Genomic DNA, 22,321 nt, shown 5'->3' on the forward strand with positions numbered 1-22,321 from the left:
AACGATTATCATGAACAAATAAATATAATAATAACTAATTTATTATTGCCTCTAGGGCATATTTCCAACAGTCATGCGTCCATAGTCTTCCAGAATATCACCGGAAGCTCCGTATGTAAGCATCCGCATAGCTGTCGTGCAGTTGTGGAGAGAGGTGAATCCAAGTTTGCTGGTCCAATCCTTTTTCCACTTGAAGTAGTTGTCAAACTCCTCACCTCATAGAGCTCCCACTCACATTGTTCCCGAGATCACCATCTCGACGCACAAACAGAAACCACCCGGAGCCGCCACCCCGACATCCACTGTCACCGACGACGAAGGGATCCGTGCAAACTGCAGTATGCTGACTTTCCAAGGCGATGCTTCAAAGAAGGAAACGACATAGTTGCCGACATCTCCTGCTTCGACCATCCGAAGCTAGAGATTTCTCCTGGAGAGTCATGCAATGAAGCTCCACGACAACGCCTTCAAGAAAGGGGACGATGCCATGGCGCCGACATTGTCGACACCAACTGAAAGTCAGGGTTGGGCTTTCGCCCGAAGATCCACCACACCTTAGAATCCAAATAGATTTGAAGCACTACAGAGCACACAATCCCCATGGTCGACGTCCACCTGCTCTACCCGCCTCGGGCGCACCGACGCCACCGCGCCCACTCCCTGCAGCAGATTCGCGCTATACAAAGGCCTCCGCGCCGCGTCCTGCGCCACCCTGTGACACCCTACACCCGCCTCAGATCTGGGAGACCCGCGCCCTGGGGCCTTAAATCTGGCCGCCTCAGATCAGGCTTTCTGACCAGGGGCCTTCCCGTGCCCAGCCATCAAAGAGACCCTCCGCCCGCACCGACCAGCCAGCCGCACCCATCAGGCAACCACTGTTGCACCCGCGACAGACCCGACGGAGAAGGCTGCTTGAGAGTGCAAGCAAAAAAATAGTTAAGGGTTATCTATTGTACTTTGCATGCATACGAGGAGTTAGTGGGATCATGTGTATGAATAATTACTGAGACAGAACTTTTACATGATATGGATCTACTTTATGATGTGGATAGGCTGCATGTCAAGGTAATTAACATAGTAGGGATAAATCTCTTAGGTATATATATGCAAAAGGGCCCGTGCGTTGCAACGGAAAAAAAAATACCACACGCTTTTAATTTTTTTATAACTTTTTTAATTTATTAAAATAATAAGCTAACTAATGTAGTCAGTCCTATCCTATTTTCTTGAGAAATCAACCCGTCCATTGTTAATTCCATCATGATGAGAAATTGAGCGGGACAAGCAAAGCAAAATAAAGAGGCTACGTGAATTGATCAATGGACTGTTATCTTATTTCACTCATGGGGTAGAGAATGTGGGATCAGATGATAAACTGAAGGTGGTTTACCATTCTCTGTCTCTACAACAATACAATCTTACATTCAATACATTCATTCATCAGCAAACAAATCCCCACAAAACAAAATTTCTTGCCGGTGCTTGGCACACGGTTGGAGGCATGGGGAGGGGATCTCACCAGATGATGAGTTCCTGCCGGAGGAGGGGATACAATGAGGGGAGCAAGGGTTAGACGCCTCTATCTGGCCATAAGGAGTCGCCGTTGCCGCGTCATAACCTCGGAGTTCCCCGTGTGAGCCATGGAGGCCCGTCTCAACCTGCAAGTACTTCGCTCCGCCGCGCCTTATCCGCGCGCCGCCGCCGTTCTGCATCAAGCAGACGCATCATCCCCAGTCACTGTAGCTGTCACGTTGATTTGATCCAGAAGCTGTGCTCGAGCGCCGAAACGGGGGCAGCAAGCGGGCAGAGGTACGGCCGCGGAGGCGGGTGGGTTGAGATCGACAACAGTGGTGGTTGAGGTCGGCCGCGGAGGCGGGTGGGTTGAGATCGACAACAGTGGTGGTTGAGGTCGGCTGCGGCGACGAGTGGTGTGGCAGAGGCCTGGACACACAGGCCAGGGTGGACCAGGGTCGACGCGATGCGCTCGAGCGCCGCAACGGGGGCAGTGAGCGGGGAGAGGTACGACCGTGGAGGCGGGTGGGTTGAGATCGGCAGCGGTGGTGGTTGAGGCCGGCCGCGGCGGCGAGTGGTGTGGCGGCGGCCTGGGCACAGGCCAGGGTGGCCCAGGGTCGACGGGAGGAGGCGGTGCGTACGGGTATAATTTTTTGCAGCGAATCGTTTTTTCCTTTTGCATTGCAGATAAATGATGGAACGCGGATTGAATAACAAAAATTACAGGGCTTTTTTATAAAAATGCCGCAATGGGTTTTCCGACGGAAGCAATAGCCGCTTTATTATTAAAATTAGGTATAGATATATATAGGATATATGATGTGATTTTAGGGTTCAGATCACCGAACTTTTTGAAAATTAAGTTTAACGGGTTCTTTGGAGTTAAGCCGACAGCACCCTGAAAAACAGAACTTTTTTTTTGTTCAGAAAGATCAAGGGTTTACGCCTGTAGTGAAGCAGAAGTGGCTTATAATTTACTCTAACTTTTAAGACGGCCAACCACAAACGAGTGCATGGGCAACAAGACTTGGTAGAGCTGAACAGCGAACTTTTTAGACGTGTGTAAAAGTATTATTATATTTCAATGGTCTTTCTTTTTGAATTAAAGAGCTCTCCGTTTTTATTTCATAAAACCGATTAAACAGTCACCACAAACATATAGGTCCATCAGAGCATCTACCGATCCACTACGAGCCTCACAAGAAACAAACTTCACCCAATCAAACCATCTTATTACGAACCAAAAAGCAGGTGACAAAACCACGTTCACATAGTTGTAACAAGCAATTTTTCAATGGTTTTATTACCATTTTAATTGTAAATTAGCTTATTATCGGCTGATAGTCATCCCGGCATAAAGTAATCCACATCATACATACCAATACTGTCGGCATCATGTATCACTATATTCGGTATTCACAACAACTTAGATATTATCACATTTCTCTACATACTCGGTCAAATTTTATTTTTTTGACTTAGGACAAACCTAGAACTTCAGTCTATTTGAAACGGGAGGAGTGCTTGCCACACTTGGACCGTCCCAAAGAGGTAACACTAGGAGAAGGTACGGACAAGTGAAACGTACTAGGTCAATGCCAACATTGATGCATTACATCAGTTCTGCTACTTGTCTGTACAATGGCTTTGCAACAATCAACTAAGTGATCTACGAGTAGAATTGGTATGTCTTGGCTTCCATGATGATCTGCCTTAGCCCTCCAATGGGCCCAAGCACCATCAGCAGTACCCCACCAACGATGCAGAACTGAAGAGAATGGAAACGCAAAACATAAAATAAAATCACACAGGATTTTTTTTTTTACTGAGTATTCAGTTGATCTTACCCAGTTGGCGCACCATGAGAGGCTGAATACCCTGGGTTTGTAGACAGTGAGCCAGATGATGCAGGGAAGCTGGTCCGAACAAGATGTTTATTTTGATCAGCTCTGAATTCATGTTTCCATCAATGGAAGTGAAGTGGAGCTGGACGGAGTGCTTACGAAATAAGTTGTCGGTGCAAAGGAGAGCCCGCCGAAGAATCCGATCAGCCCACCGAAGAAGGGGAAGGTGATGCCTATGAACATTGTGAACGCTGGACATATTGCATCTCATTAGTTAGTCATGTTTGGTGGGGACGAAATTTTCATTGAGAAACGGTTTAATTAGTTGGAAGGAATTGTTTTAACTTCAGACAGTGAGGAATCATGGAATTACCAACAAAGAGGCTCCGGGAAACCAAACGGAGCTTCCAACCGGGAGAGAAACGCATCTTCCTCACCAGAACCATCTCCATCATGTCGAACACCGGCATCGCATAAACCTGAGATGGATGTGAAGTCTTATGTTTGCATGGCATGAACGGTTTGTTAGTAGTAATCTTGACTGGACCAAGTTAGCTGCATGCAAGCTTGAGGACTTGCGTGTTAGAGCGCGTTGTGCGTGCTCGGCCGGAGCGTGCGGATCAGGTGTGAGTGCATGCATGAGTTAGTTGGTTAGTGCGTGCGAGTGCGTGCGAGCGTGGGAGGAGTGGAGCGTCGTGTGTGCGTGCTTCACTTATAAAAGGCCTCCTGTGTACTGCTTGTAATTGAGCTGAAGAGAAAAAAGAGTAGGGCGTCTGTGCGCCCACGGCGGCGTTCGTACGCCGGTCGGAAAAACTCTGTGTCTCCACTCCATCGTCTTCCTCCGTTCGTGCGAGTGCGGAAGAGGAAGGTGCAGCCGAGGTTCTGCACCAACACGGTTAACCTAGCTAAATGAGTGACTGGCTAGGATGATGCGTGTGTGTACCTGGTAGCTACCGATGACATGGACGACGACCATCATGTTGGCGGCGGCGATGAGCCACTTGGGAGTGTTGAGGGTGATGAGGATGTTGTCATCGACGCTGTTGCCGAAGGCCCAGTAGCAGACGAAAGCGACCGGGAAGTAGCAGAGCAAGACGATGGTGTAGGCAACGACCACACCCTTCCACATGGGCTTCTTGGACGGCGTCTCCGCCGTCGACGGGATGGAGGCCTGGATCTCCAGCACGACGTTATGACCTGAGAAGGAGAAGGCCATTTGTCCCAGGCCTCCCAGGAAGTCGAACACCATCCCCGAGGTAGTGGATGCCCGTATGCTGTAGTCCACGTCCTCCGCCTTCCCCTTCCCCACCGAGGCGCCCCATGCAATCGTCGAGTAGCTGTGGCGTTCGTCAGGAAGTCATACTAATCAGCTATTAATATGACTTCGAAATTATTGTTCCAGCGCGCGGTACATACGCACATACCAGATCGACATGAGGGCGGCGGCGAGGGAGATGGTGGCGATGGAGTCGAAGTTGGGGAGCTGGGAGATGACGAACTGGGCGGAAGCAAAGATCATGATGAAGTAGGAGAGCTTTATGTCCTTGCACCTGTCGTCGCAGACGAGGTCGTGGAACTTCTTGAGCGACTTGCCGCCGGTGATCATGTACACGATGTCCAAGCTGACCTCGACGACGAGCTGCTGCGGCACGACGATCCACAGCCCGAGCGTCTCGCCGAAAGCGTACTGTCCCAGCTCGTGGTACCTGTCGAACCGCTTCCCGGGCACCATCTCGTGCATCTCCACCATCTGCCACAGCGTGTACAGCGTCATGATCCACGACAGTGTCATCACAGCGACGCCAGGTCCCCTAAAACCAACAAACATGAGTGAAACTGACGACATGTACAAAATACAAATTATGGACGCCATGTTGCAGGTGATCCTATTTCCAACAGTATGTATGTACCAGCCGAGCTCGGACATGGCGTAGGGTAGGGTGAGCACGCCGGCGCCGACCATAGCGGTGACATTGTGGAAGGCCGAGTACCACCACTTTCCGTTCCTCGACGCCGTGACAGGGAGCCAGTCGTCGATCTTCCTCTCCTCCACAGTCCTCCAATCCTGCTAGTTTTCGCCATTGTTGTTACTTGTTAGCCGTGGGGCATGACAGAACACAAAGCTAGCTACAAGCAGCTGAGTGATTGCTCAATAGTTATTTCCTCTCTGGCTCCACAAATGTTTGTTGTGGAGAGCCCGTGGCCCCCGTCGCATTGATCCCTTCCCTATCAACGTCTGGTGTTCATCTCTTGTTTAAGTGTTACTGCTCTTGCGGGTGGTATCGCTCTGCAATTCCACGATGTTGAGCGGTCACTCTATCGCGCGTGAGCGTGTCCTGCTATTGTTGTGTATGTATATGTACCTGTTTTTTTTTAACACGGTACAGTCGAAATGTATATTTACTTGTTGATTGTTGTCCGGCCTTTCGAGTAATAAAATTCAGGTGGGCGATCGCCTTTGTTGTTTCCGTTCAGAAAAAAACTAATATTGACAAAAGCTTGTTATGGATTTTAACCTAGTATTCCCCCACAAAGAAAGACCTACTATTAGTGTGATAGAGCTTATGATTGGTGCACAAACCAATGTTTTAGTTAACTAAACTACACACTTGATCACAGAGCCATGATTATGGAAAACAGGGCACGTGGAAGGGCCCACTAAGACAAGTGATACCTTTAAATTCACTCAAGTTGACTTGGCATATTGACTACACATGTCAAATTAGTCGGTGTCATCGGATGCGTTATCAAGGCCAACTCATGGCAAATATATGTTTTCTCTCTCTCTCTCTCTCTATCTAGCATGTATTCACCTAACCACAATGATATATCTAATACCCCAAAGGTATTTCGTACTTGGTAGTAATTGACATATAGGTCTTCGATTGGAGGGACGACTATCCACTTTAAAAAAAATCACTCTTGGACCGCAAGGAATTTACAGTTAATATTGAAGTACAGCTAATTTTACTGTTTACTAGAAAAAAAAATTCCTCGATCAAGGCAAATCATCACATATTACATAATCCACGGGATATTTGATGAACACTTCACATGTTTTCTTTCTAAACCGAAAAAGGGTTTTAAAAAACAAAAGAGTAGCAATATCTAGAATCCTGCATGCAAGTGGCATCTTAAAAAAAGTAAAATTTTGTCTCTATTCCATTTTACTTTGTCCATCAAGGGTCTATTCGATTCAAAGGATTCCTAAAATACGTTTGGAGAATTCTAATTCCTATGATTTTTTCTACATGCGTTGTTTAATTCGTAGGATTACAATTCATGGGGAATATTTTCCTTTGAATTAGTTCGTATCAGTTCACGTAGGAAAATTTGGACCCACTTCAAGATCATGTGCTAAATATTTTGTTATTCCTACGCACAATGAGATGTCATTACTAAGCATGTTGTATTGAAGATGGCATGCCATTGTTGTATTTTCCTTCTTCTTCTATCTATTCCTGTGTTGTAGAGATCTTGCGAATCAAAGGGCCTCCTAATGCCCGTCTCTCTCTCTCTCTCTCTCTGCCTCCTAATGCCCGTCTCTCTCTCTCTCTCTCTCTCTCTCTCTCTCTCTCTCTCTCTCTCTCTCTCTCTCTCTCTCTCTCTCTCTCTCTCTCTCTCTCTCTCTGCGTGAAACAGTGTGTTTTAGTTAACTATAAACTACACGTTTGGTCGTAGAGTGATGCTTAAGGAAACAAGGAACATGGAAGGGCCCACTAAATACAAGTGGTTCCTTTAAATTCATGCAAGTTGACTTGTCATATTGACTAAATGTCAAATTAGTCGGTGTCTTCGGACGCGTAATCAAGGCCAACTCATGGCAAAGATATGTTTTTTTTCTCTCTATCTTTTTTTTTGGAAAGGAGGAAAAAACCCCAACCTCTGCAACATGATGATGCATGCAGCCATAATTTCTCTCTCTATCTAGGATGTATACATTCACCTAACCACAACGATATTTCTAATACCCCAAAGATATTTAGTAGTACATGGTAGTAATTGACATGTAGGTCTTGGATTCGAGGGACGATTATCCACTATAAAAGAATATTTTGCTCTTGGGCCGCAAGGAATTTACAGTTAATATAAGAATACAACATATATTACTGTTTACTGAAAACAAGAATTCCTCAATTAAGGAAAATCATCATATATCACACCGACTATGTGACCATCATCCATGGGGTATTTGATGAACATTTCATATGTTTTCTTTGTAAAACAAAGAAAAAGGTTTAAAAACAAATATCTAGAATCCTGCATGCAAGTGGCATCTTCTTAAAAAAGTAACATTTTGTCTCCATTCCATTCCACTTTGTCCATAAGGGTCTCTACCGAAGGATTTCTAAAATATGTTTGGAGGTTGCTATTCCCTATGAGTTTTTTTACATTTATTCATAGGGAATATTTTCCTTTGAATTAGTTTGTATCGCTTTAAATAAGGAAATTTTATCCACTTCAAGCTCATGTGCTAAATCTTTTGTTATTCCTATGCACAATGAAACGTCATTACCAATCATTTTGTATATTGAAGATGGCATGCCATTGTTGTATTCTTTTTCCTTTTATCTATTGCTGTGTTTTAGAGATCGTGCGAATCAAAGGGCCTCTGAAGCTCCTTGTTTCGCATCTGTAGACTTCCTCTCCCTCTCCCTCTCCCTCTCTGTGCCTCTCATGAAATTAGCATTCGAAATTTAAACATGATGATATAGGTATGGCTTAGCGAAACGTTGCCGAGAAAATGAATCAAAACCAAAACGAAACACGCGAGAGAAAGGGAGAGAGATACACCTTGGGTGGAAGGTGGGGGTGGTTCTCCGCGGGCCGTGTTCCCATGGCCGCTACCCGTGTCCCCATGGCTGGTTAGGCAGGTTTGTATTCAACCAGTGAAGCGAAGCTTGAGCAATGGAGAGATTGTCAAGAGGTTGGGACTTGGGAGAGCAAGTATGTGTGTCATGCAGAAGAGGCCGGCTTATTTGTAGAGCTGCGTGCAGCTCTGGCCATGCATTGACTGTTGACTTGAGAAGGCGCAGAACCTGCAGGAAACTGGAAAGGGTCATCCTCGCGTCGCTGTGACTCCCCGGCCGGCCTCCTCCAGAGCGCCACATGTCGTCCGTCGCCCCATCTGGTTTCAACAGTCTAAGTCTTGTGTATTTTATTTATTTTTGATGATGACGATCTGTACTTATTTATATATTTATTTATTTACAGGAAGTGCTAGTGCAATGACACAATTAATTGAGTACTCGTTTTTCCTGAAAATGCCAAAGCGTATATATTAAATTAAGTTGATCAAGGGCATCTTTACAAAAATTAAGTCACACAACAGTCCTCGGTGTTGACCGTAGACCAGAATACTGATACCTTCGTCCCATTTTTTGTGTGTCTTAGAATCGTCTAGATACAGATGTATCTAACATCAAAACGTGTCTAGATATATCCGTATCTAAAAAAAAACTAAGATAAATAATTTGGGTCGGAGGGAGTATACTTGATACCTTGATGATTTTCCACGTGTTGCCCTTATATGGTTAGGTTCACATATACTTATGTATTTACTGAGACATGAGATCTAATTGATCAAACTTACAATAATTATGATGCATACTATTCAGCAATACTCGAATGCATAATTTTAAACGGCACAATTAAAATCAATTTTTGTTTTCAACATGCATGACTCAAACCCTACTACAAAATATTCATGGCACTTCATAGTTCCAACAAAAAGTCTGCAAAAATGTTTGGAATTGCAATGTGTGAACATCTGAAAATAAGAAAATTGAAATTTAAGCAAAGTTACCATTTACACAAAAGGTCAAACACCTCGTGTGTACTAGTGGATGTCGAGGTGCTACGGTGAGAGAAGGGCGGGGTTGCAATAAGGGGGATGAATCCCATATGTTGGCTAGAGTGGTTGACGTTTGGCTACGTTCTCCGGTTTAGGTCCAGTGCGGACAATGAGTTCCACTAGAGGGTCAAGCTAGGAGCTGTGGGGGGGGGGGGGGGGGGTAGGAGTCGGCGCCAATACTAGTGGATGGAGTGGCGGACGGTTGCCACATGAGGGAGAAAATTCAGAAACATTTTTCTCTACCCATGGGTCAGTCAATAGGGGGTTGTTGGTAGAGCCCGTTGAACATGGGGCTTAGGGGAGGCAGCTATGGGCCTCAAACAAGATAGGGGTTGTAGTAGGGTTTGTACTGCATCCAATTTTTGTGTGCCCAGAGCACGTAAGAATAATTTTGAGGTTTCATTGGTGTCTTGGATGTTGGGTGGAGATAGAACCCAGGATGCCGACCCGCAGGTTGGGTAGTGACAATGAACTTCAGACTGTAGCCTACTGTAGATTAATGTCACAACAACGTTTCCAAGACAACACGATACCTGATGTCGGCCACGCTATGCCACTTCTCAGATGGATATGTAGAAGCCTTTCGTCAAAAGTTTGTGGTCTAGGCCACTTCTCTTGACATTGAGTTGGATCTAATTCATGTCCCCGACACAAAAAAAAGGTAGACTTCAACTGAGACACATGTGCTCTATTGCTTCCTTCAAAGGCTCTTAGGTTTGGCATGATTAGACACCAACCAAACTATCAACAAGTTTTTCATATATAGTTTGATATACATGTTTCTCAGGCATTCAGTAGCTTAAGATTGTGTTTGCTTGAGAGCCAAGCATAGCGAAGTTAAACCATCTCAACCTTTTCTTAACAAAACTTTTTACATTAGATATAATATCATAGGACACAACTAGATGATGGCTAGCATAAAGAAAAAAAAAGGTAAAAATTATCGTAACCAAATATAACACTACAATGGAGTCCCGGGGCCTTGATTCTCTTGCCAAACGCATAACCAAGAATATCATGATTGCGCCATAGAAAATCTCACGTGCAATAGACAACATCGAGCAACTTAGTCTGATGTGCCTACAAACAACTTCGGAGGAGTAAACGTTGTTGAATCACCACAACAATATACCCTCGTGTATGATGGAGACTGGCGACATACCAAGCAATTTGGTGGGGGAAATACCCTATCTAGGCAGGTAGTCATACCAACATTGCCTGACCAGGCTAAAGAACTTGCTCACAGAGGCTCGGAAGTACATGCAGATGATAATGTTGTCAACGAAGCCTACGAAGCCACGCTAGCGAAAACAACAAGAACCAAACTATCGGCTGTGATGACTGATGGGGACACAAAACTCTCTCCCTCCTCGGTATCTCCCAGAAAAGTGGCACGAAGGTGCGATTAGGGATGGAGCCTTTTTTTGTTTTGAACAACGCCTCCACTAATGTTGGGGCGATGCGCCCGACCCAAAATCCTAATTTAGAAGAACATGCATACACACTGGAGATGTAGACCCTGTTGGAACACTACACCCTCCAAACAAGTGTTTTATTTAAATCATCTAACCTCATTTTACATTCGGTGGCCCTTTTTTGTAGGTAACTATATTTGGTGACAAATCCTATTAACCTACATATTCCCTCCAGATGGGACTGTGAGTCGGGCATGGGTTTTTAGATTTTCAATTTGACTATAGAAATATGTGTTATATGACACACAAAATACAACTTTAGATTCGCCCTCGACTGTTGTTTCCAAACATACGCTTTTGTGACATGTTGCACATGTTTTGTCGATCAAATTGAGGACTTATATTCCGACCTAAAAATCCAGTTCGCTTTTGGTAGTAACATAATGTATTTTCCAAGACTAGTCGGCCGATGGACCAAATCCACCGGAAACATACGCGCAAGTTTACATCCGAGAAAATTATACCTGTGCATGCCCAATTGCCGTTGGGACTTGCCAAACGCAAGATCCAGAAGTAGACTGAAGCTGGAGCACTGGACTACGTCGCTGTTGCTTGCACTGAGCAAACGACGTTGTTGGCGTAGACTTTGAAAACAACTAAGTCTTTTGTTGTTGCTGCGGTGAGCACGTTACCCAGCGGCCAGTGGAATCGAGACAAGTGGCAAGTCAACATACGGGCAGAGACTAGAGGTCGTTTTACAACTAATTACAGTATAATCATGTTCAAGGAGCAACGGATTGGTAGTTGGGTAGCAATTCCCGTGGGTGAATTATGATCGAGCACGTGAGCGAGCTCCACTTGAATTGGCCAAGATTCAAAAAGTCACTTGAATTTCCTAGTCAAGATTCAAGAAGCCACTTGAATTTCCAACATGGCCAAGTGAAGAGAGCGAAAGACTGCTGACTGCAGTACCATTAGCAAGTGGGAAACGCTGACGTTGAGTTGGCCAAAGAAGGCAAAGACTTTTCGTTTTCCTCCCACTTTTTTTTCTTCCCACTCCGTCGCTCTTTTTTTTTTCCTTCTTTCCGTTTTCCTCCCACTTTTTGTGTGTGAATATACTCTCTCCTATTTACATTAATATTACTAGCAAGAAAAGGTCCGTGCGTTGCAACTGGAGAAAAAAAATTCATAATCTCCAATTATGATAATCACATTATGTTCTTAAAATTTTAGGACATTTCTTGAAATGCATGAACATTATTTGAATTATGATGAGTATGTTTTGTTAATTAATGATAGCATATGCTTAAAAACATTATTTTTATCTTGCTGATATATGTGTTTGCATTTGTAATCTAAGTAAAGTCTTAATTTGGTTGCAAACATATTAGATAGCTTCATCAAAAACAATCAATTTATAAGTACATGCATACCAAATGTTCCAGGTTGCGTATGAATATCGATATTCTTAAAAAAATAATTAGCAAAACAGTTTATATATATGAAAAATCAAAGTTAAGCCATTTGTTTACGTAAAGCTTGTATAAACAACATTGTATATTTTTTAGGGATTTTTCACTGTTTTGACCTTTCTTTCAAACATGAGCATAAAATGAACCCGTTTTGAAAAGATTTCACAATATGACCCTTCTAAAAATTGCTGCCCCGCTACGCAACGCTAGTCTACCATGGCGTTGTTGCCCTACTGTGACACGCCAGTCTCTCGTGGCGTTTATCCTTCTTTGCAACGCCAGTCTAATGTAGTGTTGCTGTCCCATTGTGAAACACCAACAACACTGGCGTTGCTGCCTATGGGTGAAACGCCAATAACACTGGCGTGCATGCATGCATCATTGTCACACCAAAAAGCAGGGCATATGCAGTTGCTGCCATCTCCCGCGCTCAATGTACCAGGCTCAGAAACGCCAGCGTCAATGGCGTTGGCATATAGTCCAGAAATGCCAGCGTCAATGGCGTTGGCATATAGTCCAGAAACGCGAGGTAGACTGGCGTTTGAACGTGGAGCCGAAACGCCACGTTAGACTGGTGTTTCTACGTGTAGCAGCAACGTCACAATCTCTCGCGTTTCTAAAAGAGTCAGATTGTGAAATGCTTTCAGGTTGAGTTCATTCTGTGAATTCTTTTCGTCTCGTGGGTCAAATGAGTGAAAAAACTCTATTTTTTATACATTAGAAACATTTTTTTGCATGTGACATCAGAAACATTATTGAGTTGATTCGCAAAAAAAAGAAACATTATTGAGTTTTGATGTCTAATTTTTTTAATACACATTTTACATATTTTGTATGCATCATGAAATTTTTTTCTATACATGTTTTACATTATTCAAATACACGATTAACATTTTTGAAAAGTTTTATTTTTTATGTCTACTTTGTTCCATACATATTATATGTTTTTGTATATGTTTTCTTATACACCGGAAACATTTTTCTATGCACATTTAAAGTTTTTTAAATACATGATTAATATTTTTCAAAATAAAAGAAATATATATTATTTATTGTCCATACACACTATATATTTTTTTGTATATATGGAAACTTTTTTGTCTATAAATTTGACCTTTCTTTAATCTATGATTAACATTTGTGCAAAGTTTATCTAAATAAAGGCAAAAGAGGGGGGAAAAGTAGAAAAAGTGCAAAATAGAAGAACAAAAAGGATTTTCGGCCGTGATAGGGATGGAACCTGGGTCTCCAGGGTGGGACAGCACGCACCCAACCGGTTCAGCTAGCCTTGTACTTGTTATTAAATACGGAAAGCACATACTTTAGAACGAATCTTTTTGTCACTTACGGGTGGCATTGGTGGGTAATTTTGATGAACTTTAGATGTAAATTTAATGACGTACTACAGAAGCAATACGTGCTTTATTAGTAGGTAGGTATAAATATAGATTCACAAAAGTCAGGAAGACTATCTTTTAATATATGATGATTATCTAAAACACACGATGAAGTTTCCTAAAACACATGACAGACATTTTCGTACACGGGGTGGATCTCTAGCCAAAACAATTCAAAATTCCACTCTCAAAGAAACTAAAGAAAAAGACAGTTTGGAGATCTCTTTTTTGTCTATCCCTATCTCTAATAATAAAGCAAATACAGTTTCTGGTCGTCCGTCATGAAGTTACCTCTAAAGTTTGCATAAATTACCCGCCATGCCACTGGTAAGTAATAGAAAACGTTTCACAAAGCAAAAAAATTGGACTGGCCCGGTCCATGTAAAAACCTCCTATATTACGCTATGCATACTGGGAGAATATCCTATACACATGCGCCTGCTTTTATTTCTGTTTATTTATTTATTTTCAGTTCCGTTTATTTTTATATTTTAAATAATTTAAAACTTCAAATAATCTTTAAATTTTTAATACACTGAAAATTATAAATTAACATATTTAAAAAATGAAATGTTTGTGACTTCAAAAACTGCTCGGAGTTTTGTAAAAAATGCTCGCATATACAATAAAATGTTTGCAATTTTAGAAAAATGTTTGTACAATAAGAAAAGTCCATGATTTCAAATACAATTCCATATATTGAAAATTATTAAAGGCATTTAACAAAATTCTTTCTAATTCAAAATATGTTAATGCATTTAAAAAATGTCCTAAAATTTTAAAAATAGCTAATGCCTGTTTTGGTAGTTTCTTTTTTTATTTAAATTTTTTCGTTCCATTTTATTTTATTTCTAATTTATATAATTTAGAATTACAAAAACTTTTGCATATTAGAAAATAGGAATTTTGAATTAAAGTGTTGATGAAAACATAAAATGTTTGTTGATTCAAAAAAAGCGCCGGTTTTTATATTTTTTTTGCAAATCCGAAAACAATGTCCATGAATTTAATAAATATATTACTGATTTATAAAAATGTTTGTTTATTCAGAAAAACTTCATGCGTTTCAAAAAATGTTTGTGACTTTAAAATGAATCCTCCATTATTAAAAGTTATGTTCCTCTTTTCTTAAATTGGTCGCCAATTCAAAAGAAAATATTTAAACCCGTTCAAAATATAAAAAATATTCACGATTTTTAGTAAATGTTTTTAAATTGTAAAAAATGTTCTCGATTTTAAAATTGTTCCCATATTTGAAAATTGTTCACGAAAGATCTAATGTATGTAGTTAAACATTAATGTTTTTAAGTCTTTGTGACAATATACTTGTGTGAATTTTGAAGAATTAACTGTTGGATGGATCGAATTATTATTGTATGTTTGCTAAAAAAAATTCTTGAAATTCATATAAATTAACTGCTGGATGGATCGAGTTACCAAGATTTTTGACTACCATAATATATATATTTTTTGGAAATGTAAAGATTGCTTCAACTTGTGAATAAATTTAAAAGAAGAAACATTTTCTTGCATTTGTGCATAAAATTTTAAAATCAAACGATGATATGTGAACATAATATGGTTACCATCATTGAAGATTTTTTTTTCTTCCGTAGCAACGCACAGGCCATTTTGCTAGTAGCCCCTTAAATGTCATTTCACCACAAAAATTTGCAGGTCCTAGCACACTTGAGTATCTTTGTGCACAGATTTGGGCCCCCGACAGTTTAGGACTGTTAAAAATTAATTAGTAGATTAATTCAAGGGATATGTCCAAACTGAGCAGTCGTGTCTCCTCTTTGTGTCTATTGCCAACATGCACCTGTTCTAGAGGGATGCCTCCGAATAGACACCTCTTCTTCGCACCTCTTCCAGATGTATATATACTTGAGAATCAATAAAAAAAGGACTGCTGGTCCATTCACTTCCATTCAATCTCGTTTTAGTGTAACACGTTATCAGGCACTTTGCTCCATTAGACAGATAGGCCACGACAAAAGAAGAACAGGGAAGAATAGGGGCATCAGTCCTCGTCGATCCAGTAAATAGAAGACGCAATCCGAGCCTCCCCGCGGCACCGATTCCTAGCGCCGCCTCGCCCCCGCCGTCGTCGCGTCTCCGGCAAGACAGGACCCCGCCATGCCGATCTCATCGTCCCTCTCCGCGCGCCTCGCCCCCGGTCCCGCGCCCATGGCCGCACCCGCACGGTAGGGCCCTTACGTCCGCCCCAGGCCGAGGCAGACACAGCCGCGACTCACATCCTCACGACGTGGTCGCGCTCGCGCCCGCGGCCCTCTGACGCGACTTCCGACGGCGGCGCGCGCAGCCCGGATTCCGCCCTGGCGGCCGCTGCTAACGCCCGTCGGTGCCCCCATTGTCAGGTGTGGCGGCCGGCACGGCCTTGGACCACGATTCTCCGGCGGCAACCTCCACGCTATCCGGCTTCACATCCGTGACATTGCCGTTGCCGCGAGTCCCTCTGCTCGCCGCCGCCTGGTGGTCTCTAGCTCCGTGCCGTCGAGCAACTACGGCCGCGGCACAGGGTAGTGGAACCCAGCGGCTCTCGGCCTCGCCGCCATCACCAGCACACTGCCAGGACGCCGCCGATGCTGGCCTTTGTGACGGTCGCGCCGCAGTCCGTGGCGCCGCTACCGGTGCATTGCCTTGAACCGGCCGATGTCCTCTCTTCACCCCTGCAGTACGACGTGACCGAAGATGCAGAGGCTGCGTCACTGCCGCCCCCGACCCCTGCGGTTGTTGAGGTGGAGAGCGACGCCCTCGCCTACGTCTCCGCTCCGACCGGGGCCTCGACCTCCGTCTTCGGTTCCGACGTACGCACCTTCTCAGACGCCGCGGCCGACGACGCCATCGCGCCTCCGCGCATGCCATCCCGTGACACCTCCACCTTCGCCGGGGACAGGCGCACGTCGCCACCTCGTGCTCAGCTCACCATCGAGCAGCCGCGGTCGCCGTGCCGGCTCGTGGTGCCTAACCGCGCTGGACTGACGAACCGCGTCGCGCTTGGGACGCAGCTCCCTGGCGGATCCTCGGACGAGGACGAGCGCGACGGGAGCGCCTCTCGTCGACGGTGAACGCCGCTGCGGCTGCATGCGTGGAGGTGGTGCCGGTCGGCCATAACTCTCCGCCATGTCCGTATCCAGAGGATTGGGTGCAAGCGCGGTCCTAATTCTTTTCTGAAAGTGTCACTTGGGTCCTAATTCTTTCAAAATGCATATCTGAGTCCCATATCTTTTTAAGTTGTTCATCCGAGGTCCTAATCTCGTCTGACCGCCGTTGACCAGTGCCACATCGACACCAGAGGGGCCGGGCGGGGTAACGACCGGCCGTGTATATTTGCAGAAAACACCTGTAACCCTAAATCACTTTCTATCGCGGTCCCTCTTCCTTTTCCCCACACCTCTCCATCTCCCTGTCCGGCGAAAACAGGGGATTGACGGCGGTGGCGGCGACGGCGACGCTAGGATGGCGCCACATCTACGGCGACCCGGAGATCCTCCTCCGCGATATGGTAACAGCTCCTAACCCTAATCCCAATCTCTCCCCTGTTAGGTGCTCGTAACCCTAATCAGTGACCGAATCCTTTGCAATCTAGGACCACAAGAGGAGCTTTTCAGTGTAGAAATCAATTATGATGGTTTTTTTTGCGGATTTGGCATGTCAAAGTCATATGTTGATGGCAAAGATGCTGTGTTTGATGGATGTGAAGTAGGTACATGGTCTCCTCTCTGGCTCACTGATTTTATGCAACAATTAGGATACAGTGACCAATCGAACTTCACTTTGTATTGGTTGCTCCCTGGAAAAAATCTAGCTGATGGTCTCCGGATTGTGGACTGCGACACTGACACATTGCACATGACAGCAGTTGTTCCAAAATTTCAGTATTTTCAGTTGTTTGTGGACCATAAAGACATGACATTTGACAATGCAATTGATGACATTCATGTTAGTGGTACACCTGATCTTCCTGCTGTACTATGCCCTAAGTCTCCTCAATTTAATACTGGAATTAGGGGCAGTCCTAGGTTTAAGGTCAAAGCTCAGAAAGGCAATCTGAACCAGTGTCATGGAGGTAGCAGCCATGTAGGCAGTAGCAGTGTTCCACCAATGGCACAAATTGTTGGTCATGAGCTCAGAAGAAGTAGGAGAAAGCTTGTGGTAGAAGAAGAAATTTGTAATGAAAAGGAAAGTGACAGTGATGACAGTGAGTGGGATTCGGACTGGGTTGACTCTGACAATGAAGTAGGTAAAGATGATGATGATCTTTATGAAGAATGGGTGGATGACAAGTTTGAGCAGAAGAAAAAGAAGAAATCCAAATTGGAGCAGGACAGTGACTATGAATCTGATGAGCTGCAAGAGTTGCAAGATTCAGAGCTTGAAGAGAGTGATTCAGCAGAAGAAGTGGAAGTAGTTGATGCTCAAGGAAGGAAAACAAGGAAGAAGAAAGTGAAGCTCAAAAGGTGGAGGCCAGAGAATATGAAAGAAGTGAATTTTCACATAGGCATGGTGTTCTTGACAGTGACAGAATTGAGGGCAGCAATTCAAGAGTACATTGTGAAACAAAGAGTGCAAATACAATACATTAAAAATGATAAGCAGAGGGTTAGGGCTGGCTGTGTTGGTGATTGTCCCTGGTTCTTATTTGCTGCACCTGATAGCAGGACAAATTCTTGGGTTGTGAAGAAGTATGTGGGAGAACATACATGTGAAAGAGAGTGGGCACTGAAGCAATTAACAGCAAAATATCTAGCTGCCAGGTATGTGGAGACATTCAGAGCAGATGAGAAGATGTCATTGCAGAACTTTGGAAGGCTAGTTCAGTTGGACTACAATATGCTTCCTACTAGAAGCAAGCTAGCAAGAGCAAGAAGATTTGCACTGAAGCTGATACACGGAGATGAACTGGAACAGTACAATATGCTTTGGGACTTTGCAGCTGAAGTTAGAAGGTCCAATCCTGGAAGTACAATGTTTGTGAATGCAAAAAATGGAGTATTTGAGAACTGTTACATGTCATTGGATGCATGCAAGAGAGGTTTCTTACTTGCTTGCAGGCCAATTATATGCATTGATGGGTGCCACATTAAGAACAAGTATGGTGGAGTGATGTTGACAGCTGTTGGAGTTGATCCCAATGATTGTATCTTTCCCATTGCAATTGCAATAGTTGAAGTAGAAGATACTGTTACATGGAAGTGGTTTCTAAACACATTGAAGGAGGATCTAAACATAGAAAACACAGCACCATGGACACTTATGAGTGACAGGCAGAAGGTATCATTTCATACTGTAGCATTTCATATATCACACTGTATTATTTCATACTGTAGCATTTCATATGTTTTCTATACTCTGTGTATGTAGGGGTTGATCAATGCTGTCAATGCACTGTTTCCTGATGCACAACATAGATTTTGTGTGAGGCACCTGCATCAAAACTTTGCAAAGAACTGGAAAGGCGATGTTTTCAAGAATAAGTTATGGCAAATTGCAAGAGCTACACATGAGGCAGACTGGAAGAAATACATGCAAGAGATGAAAGAGATGGATCAGGGGGCATTTGAGTACTTGGATGCAATTGACCCAAGACAGTGGTGCAAGGCCTATTTCCAAGAACTCCCAAAATGTGATTTTCTTCTGAATAATAGTTGTGAAGTGTTTAACAAGTAAGTACTAACTACAGCATCTACCAGATAGCCAGTTCCTTGCAGCCTGTAGAGATGCTCTGCCCCCTCCAAGAGTGCAAACTACTGCAACACTGGGCTTGAAGAGAAGGAAGAAAGTGACAAAAACTAAGGAGAACAAAGCCCCATGAACTAAGAAGTGAAGAGCTACAAAGGTGGCACATTTTGGACATATTTTGGATAAAAGCAAACTTGGACATATTCTGGAAAGAAGCAGTGTAGGATGTTCTCTTATTTTGGTTAGGAAACAAGATGGTTTGTAATGAAACCTGATGCTGGGATGTGCCTTTGGGTTTCACACAAACCGTGGATAAGAGTACTCCCATGGAAATGTAATGCTATTTCCTATAATCTATCTTTGAAACTACTTCTAAGTTCAATTATTGTTTATTTGTGTTCTCTAGAAGCAAACCATCTTTGAAAATGCTGGCACAGTACAGGAAAACAAACAAAATGCTGCCAAATTTTACTTCAAATTCATTACCACAGTACATGATCAAGATCTGGATAAATCAACAGTGCATACATCAACACTGGATACATCACTACCACATCACTTCTTAAAACCTACATACACCACTACTGCAATCAATACAACAAGTGCACTGAGAATACTCTTACAAAGAAAAATAAGCTCATTCATCTTCTTCAGTACATCCGCATTCACCACAGTCTCAACAGTGCTCTGCATTGCTCCTGCACATTCCTCTTGGACTTCTATCTCTTCACTTGCAATGACACCAGCCGAATCAAAACTGCTCAATCCATGGCTGATGTACCCACCTCTCACCAAAAAATCAAAATAGTTGTCTGGTCCATCTTCCCAGTAATAATGTTGGCAAGGATTTGGTGGAATCTGACACAAAATGAGTAAGAAAATTTAACACAGGAACATGTCGAACACAGAAACATCAAATCGATTGGGCCACTTGTATAAAATCTTACATGATGATTGGGGCACTTGTAGAAAATCCTGCCAGGATTTGTCTCCGATTTTGACACAAGACGAATTGTAGACCGAATGCCGCAGCTAGGGCAAGGTACCAACGGCAGCATCCCCGCCGGCGGCTGCACCGAATGAGCTACTGTCCTCGGTGAAGATGCCAGCGGTGGATACGGCGCTGCCAAGGCCATGGATGCCCGCGATGGACCAACCATCTTCCTCCCGTGGCGCTTCACCGCAGAGGAGCTAGCGGCGACGGAACGAGCGGCGGCGGGGTGGAGCAGACCAAGGGACGGGGGAATGGGAACGAGGCATTAATCAGGGGCCAAATTGCATATAAGCCCAACCGCCACGCGCGGGAAAACTCCCGCCCGGGCCCTCTGGTGTCGATGTGGCACTGGTCAGCGGCGGTCAGACGAGATTAGGACCTCGGATGAACAACTTAAAAAGATATGGGACTCAGATATGCATTTTGAAAGAATTAGGACCCAAGTGACACTTTCAGAAAAGAATTAGGACCGCGCTTGCATTTAACTCATTATTTCCCTTCTCTATCCTTATCCCTTCGATGGTGGACGAGGGTATACTAGGTTCCCCGTCAAAAGAAAGGGCGCTATGCCTTACGTGGCCTTGTCACGCGCCAGCTTATCAAGGCACCAGTCTAGGAACGTCGCCGCGTGCGCTCTGCTTTAAGTGGTCCATGTGCCATGTGCATGCGCCAGGGAATAAGGCACCATCAGCCTATCGTATGTTTATTCTCTAATTGCTTCATCTCTCCATCAAGCCCATGGTCATTAGTGTGAAACATGCATTTACCAAAATCATTCCCTATGACATGCGGCCTTCGGACAACGATTTTTTTCTTTGCATAGAAATATATTTTCTCGCAGATCCTAAGAATTATAAAGTGTCATACTCAGTATGACTACATCACATTTTATTTATGAATCACGAGATTATCCATCACTACTGTAAAGTCTATGTCTTGTCATTTTAACAAGATGACTACCTTCGAAATGCTCTTCCAAATATTAATATGTGACTACCTCTAGATATATCATAAGGTAATATTGGTATCTACTGTAAAAAAAATTACAGACTATCCACTATTACTGGAAGGTCTACATCATGTCACTTTGACAAATGATTGCCTTCAAAGTGATTTCATACATTTAGCATAACATAAGGTAATAGAATTATAAACATCTACTGACAATAGTCAGACTATGTTTTCTATTACTGCGAGATCTACACCATATTAATGATTATCTTTAAAGTGTTATCCTATATAAATTGAGGTCTACACATATGGCTATATGGCATCAGCCGTACTAAAATTTGCTCCTCTGAAGCAATAGTTGTTGTTCACTAAAATGATTTACTATCATAGTAAATTCATGCATGATTATTGCATGTTGAATGGTATTATCTACCAATATCAATTATTCAAGCCTCATTTTGCTTGAATATGTCATAGGGAGCTACATAAATATTTGCATTTACTTGTGATTATCTTCTATTACATTGGTAAAATACATGGCAATGAAGCCTACGACAATATTTCTAATTATAGTGTCGTCCATCCATCAAGATGGACCACATAATTTATGACAATGATTAAGTGTCTCAACACTTTCGCAAGGTACACACGACATCGTGGTTATAATTTCATAGTGACTAACCAACGATAAGCATGCAAGTCTATATGTTTTGGCAGTGACTCTAAAGTCACACACTTCCCCAAGAATGAAGTCCAAAACATTAACAATAATTTAATCACATGTGTTATATTGAAGGATACACTCAGGTTCACCAAAGATCACCTTGACCATGATTGTTCTCAAACAAATCATTTATTTATAGATGCCACTTACTCCTAGAAGTAAATTAAATAAATGCATTAGCATTTGCAAGTAACGCATGGCTCACATTTCCAAATACAGTAAGTACATGTTAGGTGAGATTATTTATTGTAAGATGATTTACGACATCAGTCGTTGTATCCACCCGAGGTATTATTGCTACTATAACCTCACCTTCGGAATATGTGTCATGGCTATTCTCTTAATAGCTAAGTATGATCATATGTATTTCATCTCTCACCAACTTCACTTAGTTCTCAAACTAAGTACATAAGGGATGAATATTTATTCACCTTGAATATTTCCCTTAAGAG

General features: G+C 43.2%; 1 protein-coding gene across 2 annotated transcripts; it reads right to left on the bottom strand.

Moving 5' to 3' along the window:
* Positions 1-2,908: 2,908 nt before the first annotated feature.
* Positions 2,909-8,380, bottom strand: LOC123428464 (lysine histidine transporter-like 2). 2 transcript variants are annotated; one of them, XM_045112675.1, is made up of 8 exons: positions 8,151-8,380; positions 5,267-5,424; positions 4,781-5,167; positions 4,300-4,693; positions 3,730-3,835; positions 3,516-3,607; positions 3,360-3,428; positions 2,909-3,280 (listed from the first exon to the last, which is right to left on the bottom strand). In XM_045112675.1, the coding sequence occupies exons 1-8, from the start codon at positions 8,214-8,216 to the stop codon at positions 3,182-3,184; spliced, it is 1,371 nt and encodes a 456-aa protein (XP_044968610.1). In that variant the 5' UTR covers positions 8,217-8,380; the 3' UTR covers positions 2,909-3,181. The 2 variants fall into 2 exon arrangements, with proteins under 2 accessions (XP_044968610.1, XP_044968611.1); XM_045112676.1 differs by having other exon boundaries at positions 5,267-5,421; positions 8,151-8,378.
* Between the last annotated feature and the right edge of the window lie 13,941 nt (positions 8,381-22,321).

The sequence above is a fragment of the Hordeum vulgare genome, chromosome 2H, assembly GCF_904849725.1.
Source record: "Hordeum vulgare subsp. vulgare chromosome 2H, MorexV3_pseudomolecules_assembly, whole genome shotgun sequence".
NCBI lineage: Eukaryota > Viridiplantae > Streptophyta > Magnoliopsida > Poales > Poaceae > Hordeum > Hordeum vulgare.

Excerpts from the sequence above, each read along its gene's own strand:
- LOC123428464 (XM_045112675.1), bottom strand. The coding sequence starts at position 8,216 with ATGGGGACACGGGTAGCGGCCATGGGAACACGGCCCGCGGAGAACCAC. Across the intron at positions 5,425-8,150 it reads ACCCCCACCTTCCACCCAAG|CAGGATTGGAGGACTGTGGA; the intron begins GTGTATCTCTCT and ends GGCGAAAACTAG. Across the intron at positions 3,836-4,299 it reads ATGTCATCGGTAGCTACCAG|GTTTATGCGATGCCGGTGTT; the intron begins GTACACACACGC and ends CATCCATCTCAG.